This window comes from Odocoileus virginianus, chromosome 1 (assembly GCF_023699985.2).
Source record: "Odocoileus virginianus isolate 20LAN1187 ecotype Illinois chromosome 1, Ovbor_1.2, whole genome shotgun sequence".
NCBI lineage: Eukaryota > Metazoa > Chordata > Mammalia > Artiodactyla > Cervidae > Odocoileus > Odocoileus virginianus.
The window spans coordinates 74,589,839-74,612,506 of NC_069674.1; the positions used below are offsets into that span (position 1 = coordinate 74,589,839).

At 35.0% G+C, this 22,668-nt stretch overlaps 1 protein-coding gene across 9 annotated transcripts in view; it reads left to right on the forward strand.

Moving 5' to 3' along the window:
* LOC110146700 (platelet glycoprotein 4) overlaps positions 1 to 22,668 on the forward strand; it is a 119,039-nt gene that overhangs the window by 62,869 nt on the left and 33,502 nt on the right. For 3 of the 9 annotated variants that reach the window (XM_020907641.2, XM_020907640.2, XM_070469858.1), the window contains exons 2-3: positions 19,494 to 19,583; positions 21,011 to 21,218. In XM_020907641.2, coding sequence (XP_020763300.2) covers positions 21,099 to 21,218 — 120 coding nt within the window. In that variant the 5' untranslated portion in view covers positions 19,494 to 19,583; positions 21,011 to 21,098. Of the gene's footprint in view, positions 1 to 3,229; positions 3,371 to 11,486; positions 11,625 to 17,798; positions 17,975 to 19,493; positions 19,584 to 21,010; positions 21,219 to 22,668 lie in introns of those variants that run through there. The other 6 variants (XM_070469869.1, XM_070469867.1, XM_020907639.2 and 3 more) reach the window with 5 other exon arrangements.

Consider the following 22,668-nt stretch of genomic DNA (forward strand, 5'->3'; position numbering starts at 1 on the left):
TTTGGCCTCTGATTGAATTATTTTCATAAATTTTTGAAATCTTCACTTTAATCTATATGTATATTCCTGGCAATGAGGATATAAATATAATTGGTACATCTGACCATTTAAAATACTTGAGAAAAGCTTATCATGCAGTGGTATGTCATTTGTCCTTGTACTGCAGTTACTTAATACATATCTGTGGACCAACAGAAGTAAGCCCTCCTTGAGAATAAATATTTTCCAATGTGGAAGAGCCAGACTGTTTAATTCAGATAACCAGTCCTTTTAAATTCTATGTTGGATAGCTTGGAAAAGTAAATATATTCTTCTGCCAAAGTATTTAAGATACCCATGTCTCTTTAATGTATGTTGTGATACTTGTAGTTTAGGTTTTTCAGCATTTATTTGATGAGTATCTGAATACCTATTATGTGTCACGAACTATTTTAAAATCTGGCATATAAAAGTAAATGTTACCAACACAGTCTCAGTGAATATATTATGGAGAGTTCCACTGTGACCTTCTCCCTTGGAAGTCATAAATGAGTATATAATGAATTGAGCTTTTTTGTTATACTTTGTATGAGTAGGGTATTAAAGCATTCCAGAGATATAAAGATGAATAAATATAGTCACGTGGCTTTTGTATGTGGTTAACATTAAGATCTCTGCTTGTTGCACATGGTATACAAAACCATGTTGTAGGGACTGTTTATTTCCTTTGTTTTTTAGGAACCTATTGATTAAATCACATTTCTTGCTGATAGTTAATGACCGAGAATTTTGGTTAGATGTTTAGTTATTTAAAATGTGTGTGATCTACAATTCACATTTTACATAGAATCTCAGTGTGTGAGTTTGAGTGTTTTCAACTCAAACCATTGTATCAATTCAGGGATTTGGGGTCCAGCTTAACTGAAAACTTCAGAGTTAGCACTCTCTGGGCACAGCTGGATCAAACTGTTGGTTCTTCTGAATTTATCTGCTCTTGCCTGTTATTTGGGTGCTGTCTTTCACCCTAGCTGACCTTCCTTGAAGTTCTAAGATGGTTCCTGGCAGCATTCATACATCTTTCCTTATTGCAAATACTTAAGAAGATGGGGAGAGATAATAGTGAAAAGATCATTCCCACCTATACTGAAAAAAAAAGAGCATAGGTTTTGTGAGTTCTGAGGAGATGTATGTTTTTATAACACTGAAGTTCTTATAATGCTTTAACTTACAACAATTAAATAGGGATTTAATTTAAAAAATAGTAAAGAGAACATTGACATTTTTAAAGGCAATATCATGTTCAGTTCAGTTCAGTCGCTCAGTCATGTCCAACTCTTTGCGACCCCATGGAAATAGGTTAGTACCATGATAATACATGTTTTATAAAACAAAATATGGAGGAAACTTTTGAATCTTTTATTCTGAACTCAGTATTGTGAGTCATCTCTGAAAGCAAAGTCAGTCGCTCATGGTTTCTGGAACACAAGTTACTTCTAACTACATAGGATATAATAACGACCTGTTAGGCTAGGCTAAGTTCTTGAAGAAACATTATGATCTTCCTTTCCTCTGGGAAATTCTTAAACATGTGGAAATATCCCTTAAAGGTTATGATTTAATCAAAAAGGATGAATTTAGTTGTATTTATTCCTTATGTTTCATCTTTAAAAACTGAAGCCAGTTCCCTAAAACATATCTCAACACATATGCATTGGAATTTTTAAAAAACTATGTTATTTTCAATTTTAAGTTTAGTCACCTAATATTGGATAAAGATTGCCTGATGGGATGATTTTCAATGGTGGAATATTTTATCCCAAAAAGAAAAGGTTTTCCCCATAATTAGTTTGCACCAAAAGACTTACAAAGAAAATCACCACAGTATTTTTTTCCTAACCTACGTGACATGGCAAACGAGCCAAAGAAATTTCAGTAAACAGCACAAATTTAGTTTAATCTTTATTTTGTTTTAGTTTCATAGTTTAAAGAATTTAAATATTTTCTACTATACAGGATGGTAAGGCGTGTGTGCACAGTCGTGTCTGACTCTTTGCGACCCCAGGGACTGTAGCCCCCCCAGGCTCCTCTGTCCATGGAATTTCCCAGGCAGGAAAACTGGAGTGGGTTGCCATTTCCTACTCCAACAGGATGGTAATATGAGATTAAAAGAATAAGTGGCAGAATATGGTTCAGTTATAAGCAAAATGTTTTGGTAATATATTGGAAATCTGTGATTGTGTACTGAACTACCCCTGGAAAATGGATGTCTTTCACAACCAAACTACCAGTTAAGTGGGTAATGTGAGCGTATCAATACAAGGTGTGAAGAGCCAAATGAATTTATGGTTTCTGGTCATTTAGGAAAAGCTGTGATTTTACAAGTATAATTGTAGTAAGTAAATTTGCATGCAATTCCAAATTTACATGCCTAAAATCACACTGAATTTTGAAAAACTATTAGATAAAAAAATGAGATGTCAAATAAAAATCAACTAGGATAGATAAACGCAAGGTAACCAAGGAAGAAAAAAGGAAAAAAATGAAAACTGGAAAGCTTGTGGAGGAGAGAAGTCTATCCTGAAACTTATAAAAATAGTATTTGGGGACAGGCTTCTTTATAACATGGGAAACATTTAGTGGTTTTTAATTTCGAGTTGCATGAAATGGTATGGTTTCCATGTTTTCATGGGCTTTTTTCACCTCCAAGTATCACCTTCACTGTAGTCCTCTTTTCTACAACCTACTGTGATTATCCAGTTTTCCCAGAGGGGTTGCAGAAAATGAGAGGAAAAACAGGCTTGCAGCAGTCTTGGAACCTGTCCAGAAAATGTTTTTAGTCCTTTGACTACTTGGAGGACGGTGCTCCAAACCTTGTATACACAGATTGGAAAACAATGATAATCCCAATGTATTCACTCTGAACAGGAATTTTTGTGTGTGTCATTAACAAAAGGAATATCACAGAATACACTGAAACACACTGGGATACCAGAGGATCTCGATTCACATTTTTATCTTTATCCATGAACAGGACGCATTGTGCAGTAGCAGAGTTTGCTTACTAACTACCACGACTGAATGCCCATAAAGCCAGGAAAACAGTTGTTAGAACAATCTCTGAGGCTCCATGGACCAAGCGTGCAGAACTCGCAGGGCCAGTAGAGTCATTTGAGGGTGACATTCCACAGCAATTCAGATTCCGTAACTTGCTGTTTACTTAAATCACAACCTCCTAACAAAGGGACGTTCGGGAATCTGTAAGAGGATGCATGATTTGAGTCCTTGGTTGCCTTTTGGAGAACACTGAGATGACAGACACTTTCATAAAGACAAGGCTGATGTTACCTAAACCTACGTAAGAACTGGAAGATCTCTTTTTACTTAACCTAAGGTAAATTCCTTTATCCAGACCACTGTCAATGCCCCCTAATGTGAAGCAAACTTTAATGTGGCTACTAACAACGTGAGTGCTAAAATGAAGTTAAATATGTAAGTTGAACTTCTCTTTTACTTAAAACTTACTAAATTTTGTGCAGATACTAAAGGGAAAGTGTTACTCTATCCCTGACTATTTGTCATTTGCTTCATTTAAGCAGCTAAGCAAATGTGTCATGGAGAAACATGCAGGACAATTGCAGGGTTCTGCTAATTTAGAATTCTGAATTTTTATGAAATCTATCTTATGCATTAAACAGTACTAGTCTTCCATTTTTATTCTGTTTAGGTTTGAATGTTTATGGTTTACAGAATACAGTCATGAAAATAAGATATATAGAAAGAATTTTAAATGATTTATAACATTTCCAGGAAAATCTTTGCTTCCAGAAGTTTTATTACATATATTAGATAGATATACACTCTATATTTGGGTGTGCGTGTATGTTACAAGAATTGGTTTGTTTTTACAAATTATTACATGAGGCTTTGTTCAAAATGAAAAGTACAATTAAAGCAAGATGTTCCAACTCTGAATACCTATGGATTCTTAGAAATCTTAATACATTTCAAGTTCTCCAAAGAAGTTTATTTGAGGCGTAGACTCTAATTCAAACTCTTTGGCCTTTTGAAAGACAGAAAACTCTGTCTTACCACAAGCAGAGCTTCTCCTTAAGTCTCTGAGAACAAATCTGAGAAAATGGTGATTTGATTTGACTATAGAGTTTGATGGGCTTCCCTGGTGGCTCAGATGGGAAAGAATCTGCCTGCAATTCTGGAGACCTGGGTTCAATCCCTGGGTTGGGAAGAACCGCTGGAGAAGGGAATGGCATCCCACTTCAGTATTCTTGCCCGGAGAATCCCGTGGTGGAGGAGTCTGGCAGGCTACAGTCTAGGGTCACAAAGAGTTAGACATGACTGAGCGACTAACACTTTCACTTCAGGGTTTGATAGACTGTTTAATACTGCTGTGCAAGGTTTGTACCAAATGTTTTTTAGAAGTGTCAGGGCAGAAGGATCAAACTTTTCCATTTCAAGCAAACAGAAAAAGAAAGGCATTAGAAATGTACTATTTTCTGTGTGATGATTTCTAAAATTATTATTAAATGACGTGCTTCTTAGAACGTATTTTCTCAGCTTTAAAAAGGAATTTGATTAAGCTTCCCTGTCCCTGGAAAATGTGTGTGTGTGCATGCGCGCACGTGTGTATGCATGTATGTGAGTTTAACACTTTCAGGAATCTGACACCCCAGTGTTACATATCTCCAAATTTAACAGATTATCAGTTGGCACAGACATCAACAAAACTGTTTAAAAGACGGACTAGAGGATGGTTAGTATGTCTCCTTTTTAGTAAATGGAACAAAATTACTGTTCTCATTATCCATCTGATTTCTTTCCTGGTTTTAAACATTCATCATGCTCTTCAACTTCTTTTTTCTGCTGGTATTTAAAAAGAGTGAAAAAAAAAACCTTTTAGCATTTTAAAGCATATCATTTTGATCAAGCCATCAGCCAATGTGAACATGTAAATTGATTCTCTAACTCTTCTTAAAATTATTTTATTTCCTTTTTAAGACCCTACAGGGACTATTTATAATGTAGATGACACTTCTCAAAAGAAAACTTTGTTGTACCCTCAATTCAATGAATTTAGTATTTCTGCCACTGAAATTACAAGTTAATTGCTCACATAATTTTTTCAATCTTTTTTGGCACTGTTTAACTAAATCCTATATTTTGTTATTGATTATTGATTTTTCCCCCTACTATTTCATAACACCACGCTTTAAGGCCAAGCTGTCTTCTTACTTGAAGATTTCTGTTGTTACCTCCTAATTATTTCCCTTCCACTGTATGAACACAAATTGTACTGACAACTATGCAAATCTTAACACTTTCTTAAGTTTCTTAGTATTGTTTAAATGTTGACATTTCTCCACCTCCTCAGAGAGTTAAGTCAACTTTGCAAACAGTTCAAATAAAGGTTAGGTCAGCCAACATTTTTAGGCCTGTGGAATTTACATATTGATATGGCCCTGCCCATATGAGAACTATCCAGATATAGAGAGGTGTTCCCTCTTTAATCTATGTTTTATACACGGCTCCCACCATGGCTTCTAGGAAACATAGGGGAAAGTTTACATCATGAATGCAGTAGGTTTGTCAATACTTTGATCATGTGCTTTGATTCATTAGATGATGTAGCTTATGTATAAACTTTAATGACCCAGATATTCTGCATTATCCTTAATGATGTCCTTTGAAATTTTCCTTTAAAGTGATATTAAAAACTTCCATTTTAATCTCTTAAGCTTTCACTGGCATTATCATATCTATGTCTTATGCATGTAATAGTCTCTTTAAATCATGTACATATGTATTTCATTCCTGTATGTGAAGCCCCACCTCACCATACAAAACAGATAGAACCTGTCATTGGTTTAATACTTCCATAATGACCAGGGCAGCCATTGGAAAAATAGATATCTATTTATGTAGCACACGTAATCATGTGTGCTATACATGTGCATAAATATGTGTGTGTGTAAATCTCCATGGTTAGTTACCCCAAGGATTAAAGTGATAAATATAATTTCACCTTATGGTTTTACACCGGTAACTAAAGTTTTAAGATACTTTACAGTGTATCTGTGCAGTATTATGTGTTACAGATCTTCAGAATGAATTTTATTTTTTTAGTTAATTTCAAAATAATTCTGTTAACTGTTAATTACAGAATACTTTCACTGTTCATTCCTTGTTTATTGTACTTAGATATCATTTTCTTATATTAGGCCATATAAAATTGTTATTCAGCTTGAACAAATGCGCTGAAAAGAATATGCAAATTAGGTATTGATCAAGAACTCATATATATATATATATACACACACACATATATATATGTGTGTATATATATACACATTTTTCTTTCAGAAAAGACTGTAGGCTCTTTAGTCAGTCTATCTGGGTTTTAATTATTATGGCACAGAGCAGCTGTATGACCTCAACTAGTTGTCTAAAAATATAGCAAGGTTGTATGATAGGTCAATAAGATAACATAAATGAGACACTTATTTCAACAACTGGCTGATAAGCCCTCAATACATGTTAAGTCTGTTATTGCATCATCATCATAATTTATAGGTCTTTGCTTAACCATACAATCTAGAATTGCAATGCCTATGATACTAAAATTCTTTTCATTTGCTGAATTGTTAAAAAAAATAAGAGGGTCAATTAAAAGTTTTATCTACTACATAGAATCTGTATAAAACTTTAGAGATCTGCCGTATGACTTGATTGTCAGCTTGAGGCTGTAGGTAGGTTCTGTAGTTACTCTCTTTGACAAGAAAGGAAATGAGAAATATGACTGTGGGCTGCTCATGCCCAAAACTTACTATTGTTATTATTATTAATAGGGCTGTGGTCAGAACTTGGGCCATGCCATGTAATTCCTCTTCTATTATTCATTCACTGTATGCTTCTCAGATATGTTGCAATATTTATAATTACTCAATGTACTTCACTCTTCCTCTTTTACTTCACAAGTGTTACATTCCATGAATCAGTTAATCTAGAAATATATTCTAAAGGATTTTTGAAACCATAGAAACGCTAGAATAAAGTTTATTATTTTTCCTATTTTTGGAGAAAGCATTTCAAAGTATGACATAATACTTAAAAGGGAACTACTGTGAAAGTTAAAGGCATAAAAATGGAAATTATCAGTAATTTAAAAATTCAATAAAAATAAAGTCTAGTCCAAAAATTTTTTTTTTAATTGTCTAATGTCAGAAGACTGGTTATTTCCTTACTAGCTAATAAGGAAAAGATAGCACAAATGTTTAAAAATATAAATGCTAATACGCTTTAGACAATAGGTGAAACTTCACTCAAATATTTAGCAATAAAATAAGTACTTATAAACAAAGTTTAGTATGAGCCAGTGTGACCGATGTATCTGCTGCTGCTAAGTCGCTTCAGTCGTGTCCGATTCTGTGCGACCCCATAGACGGCAGCCCACCAGGCTCCCCCGTCCCTGGGATTCTCCAGGCAAGAACACTGGAGTGGGTTGCCATTTCCTTCTCCAATGCATGAAAGTGAAAAGTGAAAGTGAAGTCGCTCAGTCATGTCCGACTCTTAGCGACCCCATGGACTGCAGCCCACTAGGCTCCTCCGTCCGTGGGATTTTCCAGGCAAGAGTACTGGAGTGGGGTGCCATTGCCTTCTCCAGACAGATGTATGAAGATGGGCCTTTTCACATATTGCTGTATACATGTATGAACAGAAACTTGGTAAAACTCCTACTGCCAAAACAAGTACATACTTTTCACCTAGAAATTTCACTTTTCGCTAGTTACTAGTGTCCTAGCACAGTAAACAAAATTATATATGTACATAAATTTTTAGCACTGTTTTTGTAATATCAAAGAACAATTTGGTTAGCCAAAAAGTTTGTTCAGGTTTTTCCATTATGTGTGTATGTGCATGTTCTGTCATGTCCAACTCTTTGCAACCCCATGGACTGTAGTCTGCCAGGCACCTCTGTCCATGGGATTCTCCATCCAAGAACACTAGATTGGGTTGCTATTTCCTCCTCCAGGGGACCTTCCTGACACAGGGATTGAATCTGTGTTCCTATGTCTCCTGCATAGGCAGGCAGATTCTTTACTCTGAGCCACCAGGAAGAAAGGTGTAACAATGGAAAAAGAAAAATCAAAAGATCTATTACATATGATATTGGTCATTTAAAAGACAATGGTACATTCTTAGGACTATTTTTTCAATAATTGAGGAAGAAAAAAGAATTAACACTATCAATGATATGAAAATATCTCCAAGCCCCTTGATATTAAAGAGACAAGTTGTAGAAAGTATGATTCAGTATATGGTTTAGTCCATATGTGTGTATGTGTGTGTGTATGTTATAAACTTTTAAGTTTATACTTAGAAAAGAAATCAGTAAAATGATGACTTTATGCTGTGTTTATGCTTATAAGTTTATAACATACAGAAGTGTATACTTATAAGTTTATATTTACATGTAAGTTTAAAATTTATAAAATTCCTAGGTGGTAGTGACATACCTAATGTTGGTCACTTCTGAGGAATAAAATTGATGCTTGAATGAGACTTCTCATTTTATACCTTTTTATAATATTCAATATTTTTTACTTGTCCATATTACCTTAATGAATTCCCTAAAATAAAAATTTGCTTAACAGAAAATGATCACCATACCAATTATTTATTAAACAAACACTATATATGTCAAGGACTGCACTGAGTTCGTCACATCACTACTCTCACCTTTGCAACAATTCTGAGAGGGAGCTATTTCCAGTAGCAACAAGTCACACACTGTAGGAAGGGATGAATTCCAAAATCTGAGTTAGGTCCATTGACTTCCATAGCATATGCCCTTCATCTCAAAGCATTGTATATCTGTGGTATGAACAAATAGTATAATAACCTCTTATTTCTGGCCATTCTCATTTCTTTCAAAAATATTATTGTGGTTATGACAATCATGTGCATCCAGTCATTCAACCGATTACCAGCTATGAGCCTGCTCTGTGCTCCTGGGGCTTCAGCAGTGCAATAAACAGACAAGGGTCTCTCATTCCATGGAGTCAACATTCTAGGAAATGCAGAGAAAGGACCAAAATAAAAATTCAGATGCTTGTCTGATGGTGCTGTGTGCTCTCCAGTAATCAGAGCAGAAGAGAGAAGGGGACAATGACTCCAGGGGAAGGGAAGCACTTCGTTGCCTCATAGTCAGGCTTCTGTCAAGTGCTGCACACAGTCCACCTCAGTTAATCCTTATTATGATTCTCTTAGTTTTCTTCATTTTTTGCTTAAGAAAGTAAGAATAAATTGTTAGTTAACTCCTAATCCCCAGCCAATATAGCTAGTGGTAGTACATCGCAAGTCACTGTAGTCTGTCTGTTCCAAATTCTAAGTGATCTTCCAGGTAAAAAGTTTGCAAAGCACTGTGCCTAAGCTGACTTAGCATACTGACAGTTTGAGCTTTCATTCTGCTACATTGGTCTAGTGTTCTAGTGGACTTACAGAAGGTAAGGTATATGCTCATATAAAAATATCCCTTAAAAATACTGCATATACATAATCTTTTAAAAATGAAAACCCCAACATGCATTACTGAGAAATGGGTGCAGCAGTTTTCTGCCTTGTTCAAGGTGAACATTTTGCTCAAAATACAGACATGATTGCAGATTTTACTTGGCTCCGGGTTTCCTGTATCAGGAACTGTTGTGCACAGTATTAAACAGCTAACAGCTGCCTCTGGGAATGCAAATTTGATTCTTTGGGCTGCTATGGGAAAGTGTGACATTTTCCTCTCCAAAGACAAAGAATGTAGATGTCATCCCAAATAAGTTCAGTGTCAGCTTAGGTATCAATTTTACAGGTATTTTTTTCTGAAATATCTTCTTCTAACAATGTTCGTTTTTTATATAATTTAATTATCCTTTCAGTGCATTTAAGATAGGCTGTTTAAAATAGCATCTGAACTTCTGTGTTGGTGGGCTATTTCTGAATTGTCACACTGGAGGATATTTGTGTACATGTGTACTTGTGTATATTTGTGAGAATTAAGGCTGAGAAGGAAATGTATCAAAGCAGTTTAAATACAATAAAATAGATATTCACAATCAAAATAATTATTAAACTAGCCTTTATATTACCTTTTTATTAGTATAACAAAGATAAAATGTCACAGTGATAAGGGAATCATCTTTTAAAATTATCCAAAAATCTTTCTTTTTAAAAGAAAAGCATAAATTATAATGAGATTACACAAGGCCATTTCTACTTTATCCTAATTAAGTGATATTTGGAAAAACAATCCCAGTATAACAAAAGACTTCTATAACTTATTAATTTTTAAATAAATTTGTCTATAAAAATATCCTGGAAAAAGAAAGCAATGCTCAAGGAAAATACTGCTTTGGGTTCCTTTCCAGTTGTATTGCACAGCTAGCAAATGAGAATCCAACCCATGCCTAGAAGCAGGAGCACAGTCCAGTGAGGACTGGTTTAAATATGATCTAATGAAGTAAATGTATTTCTGCCTGTTATTGTTATGCTCTTGTCTTCCAAGGCTGAGTTAGAGGCATTTATTCATCTGGTCTGTCTGACAGATAACAGGTTTAACCTGAAGAATTTTATTTTCCCTGTAGGATTCTGAGAATTTCTTTCTCAGAATGGGATTTTAACATGCAGGTCTTTTCTCCCCAAAAGTTTAAGGCCTTCTTTTTTGATGAAATTTTAAAATAATGTTTTTCTTTTACAGCAACTTCATTATATACTTTTACTATTTAGAATGGCTTTTAATATGGAATTTTATTTAAATATTATTTAAAATTGTCTTTTTATCTAAAGAGATCTAAGAGAAATACAACTTCTTGGTTTTCGTAGAAGGATTTTGCTCTGCTAATGGAATTTCTGTGAGACTAACTAACAGAAAATAATAAATAGTGAAGAGCTTCCAGTTAGAACAGTAGGCTATTTCCTTTTTTAAAGTCTGTTTGTCATCCCTGTTGATTGACAAAGGCCAGCTGTTTTCAAAATCATTAGGCTTGACACACTTTGGATAAATGATGCATAGACGTTTTATTTAAACTGCATGAAATAGGTGTTTCAAGCAGGAAAGTGAGTCCGGTAATTCTTCCCAATCTACATTTTCCACCCCGGGGCCCGGTTTATCATCTGAAATAATGACTTATTAATATAATAAAAGAGTATATGAAAGGCTGCTCAGCAAGTTAGCTCCTTTTGTCTCTCTGGCCTCTGACTTACTTGGATGGGAAAATGGCCAAAAGAAAAAAAAAAAAAAAAAGACAGCAGAAGATCTCAGATATAGGTAATAGGTCCTCACTACAATATAAAAACAGACCCTTAAGACCTATCACACCCCTCCCACACACTCTAAGCGGGAGGTGTGGGGTTTCCTTTTTTTTTTTTCAAACTCCTTTTGGAACAAACCACTCATTAGGATCTGACTGACGTTGCCTTTCTCTCTCTCTTTTTTTTTTTTCTTAAAGCATATTTAAACTCACACACTTTTTATAATGAGGATTTCAGTGTAGGGTTTTCTGCAGGATACCATTTGGTCCTACTAAGAACTGACTGTTCAAATGTTGGAACATTTGATCGGAAAATACTTCTTAGTCTTTTTAAAGGTAAGTCATACTGATTTTTTTAAAATTTCTGTCTCCTAAGTGACAGGAGATGACACTATTATATACACACCCTTAAAGGTATAGAACAGCAGCAGTAAGCAGGAACTGTTTTTTGAAATCATTAGGCTTTTCCTAAAAGCTAGGTTTGTGCTGTTTCCAAAATTATCAACCTTACCTTTTATATTTAAGAAATATTAAAACTTTGTTCAATAATCAGTGTCATGTTGCTTCAAAACCTTATGTTTATGCATAAACCGTTTTTGTTAAAATGATGTACTATCCAATTTTGTTACTTCAGTACTTTTATTGTCTACTCAGGGTATTTATGCATGGTTTTTAATTTAAATTATAAATGAAAATCAACATAAATAAAAATCAGTTTAGTAGGATTAGTTCTTAAAAGTCACTTGGCACTCTTATGCCAACCTGCTTTCTAATATGCAATTCTTCAGTACTTATCAGTTCAGATAGTCTTTGGTTTATTTAATCTTCTATTTTTTAATGTCACAATTTTTTGGTGAACCTGACTTTGTCTTCATGGTTAACAGCAGTGTATATTTTGGATATATTCCTCTTCAGCATTTTTAAAAAATTCATTCTCACTGAATTTTACTTGCTGTTGGGAATGGTAAATTATATTAATTCCAAATGATTCTGATTTATATAACTGTATAAATTATACGAAATTTGGTAATAGAATTTTTTAAAAATTGAAGTTTTTGTGTTTTTAGGAAACTTATTACTAATATCAGCAAATTATTTTCTTGAATGATAATACTAATAAATGACAAATCCTTCTGGAGAAATTAAAAGTTATAAATTATACTAAGTGAAAACGGCATACATAACTGTAAATGGCATAAATTCTCTAAAGTAAATTTCAAACAGTTTCTAGAATTGTCAAGTAACATATTGAAAAATGTTTTTAAAATCTTTGCATGTACTTTTCAGTTCTTTAGTGTGTAGTTTTAAATTAATTTTTAAAAAGTGTTCTTAATATTCAATCAAAAAATAACCAACATAATATTTTTCAAAAATTTTGTTTATAGAGTCCAGTGGTCCACTGGATTTCATGGGAGAAAAGAAATACAAAGAAATTTTTTTCATTTACCAAAATCACTAGAAGACCAGAACAATAAATTCAATACACAAACATCAGATAGAAGTTAAACTGAGAGGAATAAAACTATAATTAGAGAGGTACTGGACAGAATGCACTGAAAATTTTGGAATTTATCTTGGGAGTTATAGTTGCTACACTATAGGCAAAACATCTTGTGGACTTTTTTCTTTCTGAAAGAATTGATTCTGTAACTATTTTCTGATTTAATCACAAGGTATTTTTTAATTAAGTGACCCAAGTCATGGCTGAAAGTTTTGAGGAATTATTCTAACCTAGGAGTTGATTTTTCATTTGCATAATATTCTAAACCCCTGTATACCTAAGAATAAGCCATCTCATCAGCTTTTATTGTAAACTAAGAGTTTTGGAAATGATCATTTATTATTTATGAAAAAGACGTATTTAGTAGAATTTTTAAAAATACCTGGCCAATTCATAATAATATTTTACTGTTATGTTACAGTTCAATGTATTTCATAATATTTCAAATAACATAACAGGTGCTATGATAGGAAATTTTGTTCATTCTCACTGAATTTTACTTGACATTTATAATTATATATGATGTATATATACCCATTTTAGAGAAAATTGAGCCACAGAGAAACTATAATGTTAGCCTGTGAAGCAAACCTAAATTACTTGAATTCAAAGCCCAGAATAATAACTATTGAAAATATTATAGTATCTTCCTGTTCACAGGAAGAGTTGGGTTGAGGAAAAAGAAACAATAGCATTTCTATCAGGATTCAAAAATCAAGAATGGTTCTAGATAATTCTATTTAAACTGATAAGACTATAAAAGAATCATATCAAATCTATAGTAATCTCTATAATCAAGTACTCTAAAACCTACTCCAAAAGACTGCTGTGTTTCTAAAAGAACATTTAATGTGATAATGAAGTCAATGTAATTATTATTTTAATTATTTTAATATTTCCACAAAAATAAAAGTTGTTATATTTGCAAGGCATAATTTAGTGAAGTGTATTATATTATAGATATCTATACATTTTCTATTATATATATTTACCTCCATGTATTCTGATAGGATGGAAATGCCCATATACATTAAAAAGATTATGGCAACTTCAATAAGAGAAGATGATGAAGATTTCCAAAACTAGTTATTTAAACATTTTCCACAGAGCCCAAATGAGATGTGACTAGAAGGGGAAAGGACCACAGTTCCTGCCCATTTGGATCAGAATAGCTATTCTTTTAACTACCTTCATATGTTGGGATTGCATGTAAAACAGGTCCTAATCTAGTGACCTTCTGTATCCACTTGATGAAACACAGCCAGATTTCAATAACTGATTTAACCAGTTTGATATGAATCTGCATCTTACTCATGTCTAGGGAATCATGGCTTTGAAAACACACCTAGATATCGTGTAAAGTAAGAGTGTGAAAAGGAACTTAATTTGGAAAGCTAATTTTCATATTCAACCTGTCATTGAATTAATCGCCCCCAAACTCCAAACCTGGGTTTTGTGTGCAAATACTGTATTGGGTGAGGAGAAGACTGTGTATTAAAAGAATTAGTTGTGTGTCTAGTACAAAACAGAGATGTTGTGATCTGGTTTCCTATTCTGAGGAAAAGCAGAAGGAAGGCTTATGGATAGAATAGGAAATTTGAGATATTCACTCATGAGCTAGAAAATGTCATCCAGGTTCTGGCATTCATTCATAGCGCAAGTATGTAATATGAAACTGTTTTAAAGTTTCACAGTTCACATCCCAGGAAACCATACCTCTTGGCCATGCCTTTTTCTGGGCGGAGTTTCCAAGGAAACACAGCTCTATACACACATGAAAATAATCACAAATTCTCTGGGAAGTGTCTCTATTATTCTGACCTACTTATGGGGACACTTCTTAAAGTTCAGTCTCAGTTCCTACCACCAGGTTTCCAACATAATGGAAAGGCATAACACTTGTAAGTTCATCTAGAAACACACTGTTGACTTGAAGCAAGAAAATAAACAGCCCACACACAGTTACGTTCACAAACTCTACAAAAAGAGTAGGATTTGTGGTCTGTGAACTGACAGGACACAGCAGATCTTCATACAGATTCAAGAAAGTTATGGGATTAGTGGGATCTTACAATGTCTTTATTTTCTTGTCCTTCTTCTTATAAGTCTCAAAAATAAGTTTTCTTCCCTGTATTTGTGAATTTTTTGTTTTCTAAATTGAAGTACTTTAAGCAAGCAGTAAGTTATTATTTCTAATGAAGAAATAAGGGTAAAGAATAAAATTTAACCTAAAATTAGCAAATAAAATAAATTTTATTATGAAAGAATCTGTATGACTAAGAAAACCAAGTGTGCAAAATGCAAATTTTATATGCTCTAAATAGCTACATTTGAGAGAATGGTGGGGACAAACTCCACTTTATAAAGCTGTTATTGAGTACAGCGTGCTGAGTAACCTGAACTTTTCTCATGTATTCAGTGCATGTCCTGTTCAGTTTGTTGGTTCCTCCTTTGCTTCAGGTGAATAAAACTACAGTGGCATGTGTGTTTGGTCGCTAAGTCCTGTCTGACTCTGCAACAACCCCATGTACGGTAGCCCGCTAGGCTCCTCTGTCCGATGGGATTTTTCAGGCAAGAATATTGGAGGGGGTTGCCATTTCCTTCTCCATGGGATCTTCATGACCCAGGGATTAAATCCACACCTCCTGGATTGGCAGGCAGATTCTTTACTACTGAGCCTCCTGGGGAAGCACAAATTACAGCTGACCCTTGGACAAAACAGGTTTGAACTTTGTCAGTACACTTTTATGCAGTATCTTTTCAATAAATACTGCAGTACAACCTGATTCAATAGATGCAGTTGGTTGGATACCACAGGTAAGCTGACGGTATAGTTATATGTGGATTTTCCACTGCCTGCATTGTCCATAACCCCTCTGCATTGTTCAAGGGTCAACTTGTATTTGTAATTTTGTAGTATGAAGCATAAGCTTGCATGTATGATTATAAGAACAATACTTACTCATGGTGACAAGGCACTGAAGCATGATAAATGAACAAAAATAAGTAATTCCCCCATATTCTTGGGGGGAACTATTTCCCCCCAAGACCCTCAGTGGGTGCCTGAACCTAGGCGTAGCACCAAACCCTAAGTAGTCCCCCTTCATCCAAGATTTTACTTTCTACAGGTTCAGTTAGCTTCACTCGACCACTTTTGACTGTGGATAAGTGAAACCACGGAAAGCAAAGCCATTGATAAAGAAGGATTACATTTATATAAAATATCTTGCCTATTTTTAGAGGAAAAAAACTTGCATCAAGATAAGGAAATAAGCTGGCCAAATGAAAATTTGAAAAAAGTTCATAAAGTCAATCTCTTTCTGTCAAAAGTATCAGTACATGTGTGCAGGAATGTGAGTCGCACTACTATCTTTGCTTAGACATCATCCAGACCAGTGTTAGACTAGTAACTGTCTAAGCATTGCAATTTAGCAGAATAAATTATTGACACTTCTGTTTTCTGATGAACTTGATTTAACAGCACTGGGCTGTGTGCACTTTCTCACTTCAGTTTTAAGTTCAAAGCAGACAGAGTCTAGGCAGTACCCAGGTCTGCCCATAACTAGACATCTCTGGGTGCAGGGTCCTGAATGGCATAATAATGAGCTTTCATGTTTAGAGAAGAAGGCACAGAAGAACACATTGGGTCATCCAGCAGATTTTTTAGGACTTTTTGCCCCTTGGGACTCTTCACTACCATCCACGGGACTGCTTGAATAAAGGATAATGATTCTGGGAAAGGTCAGACAGATTCTCAACTAGGTGATGGCACAGAATCTGCAAACAGACAAGTAATACACACCTATATCCATTTCAGAAATAAAAGATTTATAATTTTAAAATCATTTTATATTCCACCTGACATAACTGCAAACGACATTAATATTGAATAATTTTGTGGCATTTATATAGAAAATATCTTTTCAAAAGAGATGATTTGAGTTGTATTCCTGATGTTACATAAACGAAACTAGAATTTGACCCTCGGTATTTCCTGCTCTGAATTTTTAATGAATTGCAATCCACAGGTTTCTATAGAGATGCTCCTCAAGCATCCTAAACATGGGACAAGATAGTGCTACGTGGGACAGAGGAGACCAAGTTAGGAATCAGGGTTTCAGTGGACCCACAAATGCTGTAACCTAAGTCACTTGGCTTGGGCTTCCATGTAAGGATTTGAGTGAAGAACCAGTTCAGCTGCTTAAATGAAAAAATGGGGATCTCATCTTACAATCTTACTTTACACATAAAGAAATTGAGGAACAGAGCAATTAAATAGCTTGCCCATGGTCATCTGGCATAGAGTGGCCAATCACTTTGGTTTCATCTCAAGTCTCCCACCCTCAATTACAGCAGTTTGGATCCCTGTATTTTGATGTCTACCTCAAATATAACTTACAGATGAGAATTGGGGAATGGTCTATAGGATGGGCATTCAGTAAAATAGTACTTGATAAGTTCCCCTGAATATGATCACTTACATACAGTACAGCACACTCAAAATGATATTCACAAGTAGAAAAGAGATTCTACTTGTGAATATCTAGTAATTATTATCAAGTTTAAATAATTTATTCCACTGTATTATGACAATCCTACCCAAAGCCATAGAAGGGAGCATGTTATTCTTCATCCTCTGTATTAAATCGTTTCAGTCATGACCAATGTGACCCTATGGACTGTGGCCCGCCTGGCTCCTCTGTCCATGGAATTCTTCAGTCTAGAATACTGGAGTGGGTGGCCATTCCCTTTTCCAGGGGACCTTCCTGACCCAGGGATCGAACCTGTGTCTCTTGCATCTCCTACACTGGCAGGCGGGTTCTACCCCCAAGCAATTAATAAAGGAAGGAAAGCTATGCCAAACTTAGTGTACTGAAAAGCAGAGGTATCACTTTTCCTACAAAGGTCCGTATAGCCAAAGCTATGGTTTTTACAGTGGTCATGTACCGATGTGAGAGTTGGACCATAAAGAAGGCTTAATGCCAACAAATTGATGCTTTCAAACTGAGGTGCTGGAGAAGACTCTTGAGAGTCCCTTGGACTACAAGGAGATCAAACCAGTCAATCCCAAAGGAAATCCACTCTGAATATTCATTGGAAGGACAGGTTGAAGCTCCAGAACTTTGGCTACCTGATGTGAAGAGCCGACTCATTGGAAAAGACCTGATGCTATGAAAGACTGAAGGTAATAGGAGAAAGGGGTAGCAGAGGATGAGATAGTTTGATAGCATCATGGATTCAATGCATATGAATCTGAGCAAACTCCAGGAGATAGTGGAGGACAGAGGAGCCTGGCGTGCTGCAGTCCATGGGTTGCTAAGAGTCACTAATGACTTAGCAACTAAACAACTCAACTTGCTCAGAGACATAAAATTCCACAGGAAAAATAAATCACTTGTTTAGGCTTGTGTGTTTTGTTTACATTGGGAAAAAACATGTGACATTAATGACTATTCAAGCTTCTTAGCCACCAGGACCTCAGTGTGAATCAGTTTGTTCATCCTGATTTACAGTGGATCATCCTAGGTATTTGGTATAAGTGAATGGAAATCCTGAAGAATGAAAAAAGTTTGTAAGATTTGCCTTTTTCCATTTTGAGGGAAAGTCTTATTCCTTTATTTTATTAACACTATTCTTAACATTTTCTTAGCTAAGCAATTAATACTTTTAAAAAATTAAATGCTTACTCAAATGGGGAGAAATACTAATAAAACTAAAACCATCAGAATGGTACTGCAACCACAACCAAGCTATGGAAGGAAAATCTGAAACCATAACGAAGTATGATTTTTACTATTATCCTTACAAGACTGACAAAAATACTGTGTGTCCCTCCAACCTATTTCAATTTTTGTTTTCCTTGGGCAAGGGCATTCTGAAGTAGGGAATATTTGTTTACAAGCTACAAAGCACAATCTGTTTATCAATGTCAGGTCAACTCTAGTATAGATTTCTTACTGAAATCAAAACTGCTCAAATAGTATGTTTTAGGTATTTGAATAATAAAGTCTTGTTACAATAGGATCTACTTAATACACTAAGAATTTTCTTCCAAAGATAAGACTGAGTGAAACACATATTGACACAATCTAATTGATTTTAACAGAATTGTTATGAATCAGTTTATTATTGTTGTTTAGTCTCTAAGTCATGTCTGATTCTTTTGTAACCTCATTTACTATAGCCCACTAGGCTCCTCTGTCCATGGGATTTCCCAGACAAAATTACTGGAGTGGATTGCGATTTGCTTCTCCAGGGGATCTTCCCAACCCAGGGATCCAACCCACATCTCCTGTATAGGCAGCCAGATTCTTTACCACTGAGTCACCAGGGAAGCCCTATGAATCAGCTCCCTACAGCAAAAGGAAAACTATTGCTCTTAAATATGTTAAAATATACATATTTGAGGCTAGTAAGAAAGCAATACCTATTACAGAATCTAGATATACTCTACATATTTTCTTCAAGTTCTGTTCACCTTTAGATGATATAAAAATCAGTTATTAAAAAGAAAATATTCTGTAAAATATTTCAACATTTGCAACACAGTTGATACAAAAGAATTCAAGCATGAACTCAATATCCATGAAAAAGGAATTTTCTTTTAACAGTGATTATAATTTTGGTGGTATTAGAGAGTAGTGTAGTGTTAATTTTCTGACAATGTATTTCCCTAATTTACTCGTGTTTTTTTGTTTTAATAGATAGGTTACCACTGATTAGAAGAACTGACTCCTTCTAAGACTCATCAGATTATTTCCTGTAAAAACTGTATCTTTCTAATTGTGAAAAAGGTAAAGAAAACATCTGTTACCATTCTTGTTTAGCATTTAGATGGAATACACCCCAGTCAACCCACATTCAATCTGCAGGAGAACACTAGGTTCAGCTCAGTTCAGTCGCTCAGTCGTGTCCAGCTCTTTGTGACCCCATGAATGCCAGGCATGCCAGGCGTCCCTGTCCATCACCAACTCCCGGAGTCCACCCAAACTCATGTCCATTGAATCAGTGATACCATCCAACCATGTCATCCTCTGTCATCCCCTTCTCCTCCTGTCCTCAATCTTTCCCAGCATCAGGGTCTTTTCCAATGAGTCAGCTCTTCGCATCAGGTGGCCAAAGTATTGGAGTTTCAGCTTCAGAATCAGTCCTTCCAATGAACACCCAGGACTGATCTCCTTTAGGATGGACTGGTTGGATCTCCTTGCAGTCCAAGGGACTCTCAAGAGTCTTCTCCAACACCACAGTTCAAAAGCATCAATTCTTCTGTGCTCAGCTTTCTTTATAGTCCAACTCTCACATGCATACATGACTATTGGAAAAACCATAGCCTTGACTAGACTGACCTTTGTTGGCAAAGTAATATCTCTGCTTTTTAATATGCTGTCTAGATTGGTCATAACTGTCCTTCCAAGAAGTAAGCATCTTTTAATTTCATGGCTGCAGTCACCATCCACAGTGATTTTGGAGCCCCCCAAAATAAAGTCAGCCACTGTTACCACTGTTTCCCTATCTATTTGCCATGAAGTGATGGGACCAGATGCCATGATCTTAGATTTCTGAATGTTGAGCTTTAAGCCAACTTTTTCACTCTCTTCTTTCATCATCAAAAGGCTCTTTAGTTCTTCTTCATTTTCTGCCATAAGGGTGGTGTCATCCGCATATCTGAGGTTATTGATATTTCTCCCGGCAATCTTGATTCCAGCTTGTGCTTCTTCCAGCCCAGCGTTTCTCATGATGTACTCTGCATATAAGTTAAATAAGCAGGGTGACAATACACAGCCTTGCCATACTCCTTTTCCTATTTGGAACCAGTCTGTTGTCCCCCAGGTAGTATTGCGCAAATGGCTGTGTTTAGGTGGAAAATCCAGATAGAGGGCAAAAATGTCTGTAAGTGTCCCAGGCTGACAGAAAGTAGGCAGAGGGCAAGAGTACGTAAACATATTCTCCATAGATAAGATTTCAGTATGTTAATCATCCACAGGAAAAAAAAATTTAAAGAGAATTTTGAAGAAATGCTCTATGTGATGATATTTATTATTTCTACCACTTGTAGGTAGGTCACATTAAAAAAAAATTACAAGACCTAGAAAGTTTTATTTAAAAAAAAATCTGTCTATAACTGGCAAGATGATTTGTTTCAGTTGCGTGTTTTCCTTGTACTTTGATCTTTTTGTACTGATATTTATGCTTCTGTTTTATGATCTCCTCCTAATGATAGAACCAGACCTCTTGGCAACCACCTTCATCAGACCCGGGAGTTTGAAAGAAGCAGGTGCTGCACTTCAGTTTTTCCTTGAACAAGAAACATGGGCTGCAATCGAAACTGTGGGCTCGTTGCTGGTGCTGTCATTGGTGCAGTCCTGGCTGTGTTTGGAGGGATTCTAATGCCAGTTGGAGACATGCTTATTCAGAAGACAATTAAAAAGGTAAAAGTGGTATCAAGAATATTTCTTTTCATCCTGATTCAGTCTATTTGGCTTAGGGTTCCTGTTTTATATTTCATTATAATAGGCAATTATGTGTCTAACACAAAGGTGATTTTGAACAACTGACACTCTACATGATAAAGAAATAATCAAAGTATGATGTATACTCTATATGAATGCACTGTCATCTTAAGCCTAAATATTTAATTTCTGATAAAAACTATTCTAAGTATGCAGGTAATTAGAAATAATTCCATTTAATTATGTACAAAGGGTATGCTGATATGCTTTTCATATGCTTTTGAATGAGAAATGAGTATTATTCTGTGAGGGTACATTTATAAAAGTAGTTGCACTTTGGTTACAGTTGATTAAAGTAAAATCATATGTAACTTAAAACTATGTTTAATAAGTATAACTTAAAATTGTGTTTAATATTGATTTAGGAATATTTGGTAAAACTGGTAAAATTTACTTTTTTTTGGTAAACTGTTTTATATGTGTGTAATATTAATAATATATGATTCTTATAAACATTTCCTACTGATGAAGGTTGATAAGGGACTTTTAGAAAATACTTTCAAAAATGTTACGCAGAACATATCCCAGTATATATATATATATATATATATATATATATATATATGTGTGTGTGTGTGTGTGTGTGTGTGCGCGTATATATATATATATATATATATATGTATATGTATACAAACAAGTTCACTATAGATTTAACTAAAAATAAAGTGACTTAATATATAGGCTTTGTACAACAAACTGAAATCCGTCTCTCATCCCAGTTCCTTCTAATTCAGCTTTATACTCATCAACTTTAATTGATAAAGAGAAGGAAGACTAGAATAAGAAGTACATCTACTGAAGTCCTAAACCAGGGATAGCAAATTCCAATGACTTCAGGGTTTGGAGACAAGCCTTAAAGAAAAGCTACCAAGAACAATGTAAAAACAAGACAATGACTACTGTGAAGTTAAAAGTGTGTGCCCTGCTCAGAGGCATGTATGTTTATTTTTAAAATATAATGCTGGCCAAATAAACATATCTGAGTGCTAGCCTCAGCTGTCATCCTGGTTCAGATGCCAGTGGTCTAGATGGCAGTAAGCAGAATGCACAGAGGAGATCAACAAGAACTGAATCATAAATGGGCTAGACTACCAACTCATACTGGAGTTTCTGTTCCTGTCAAGACCTTTATCTGTCTCATCCATTCACCCATGTTTGACATCCTACTCTTACTAGGAGTAAATAATTATAATTATTTTTCACTAAAGCACTGCCTGACTTAATACGAAGATTTAACTTCAAATCTAGTTACCCAGGACAAGAAGTTACTATTTTCCAAAGCTTTTTTGGTTTTTGTTCAGCTAAATGCTTAGTCTGTAAATTAAATTTTTTTCTGGCTGTACTATTATAGCTATTGTCTTAGTACAAC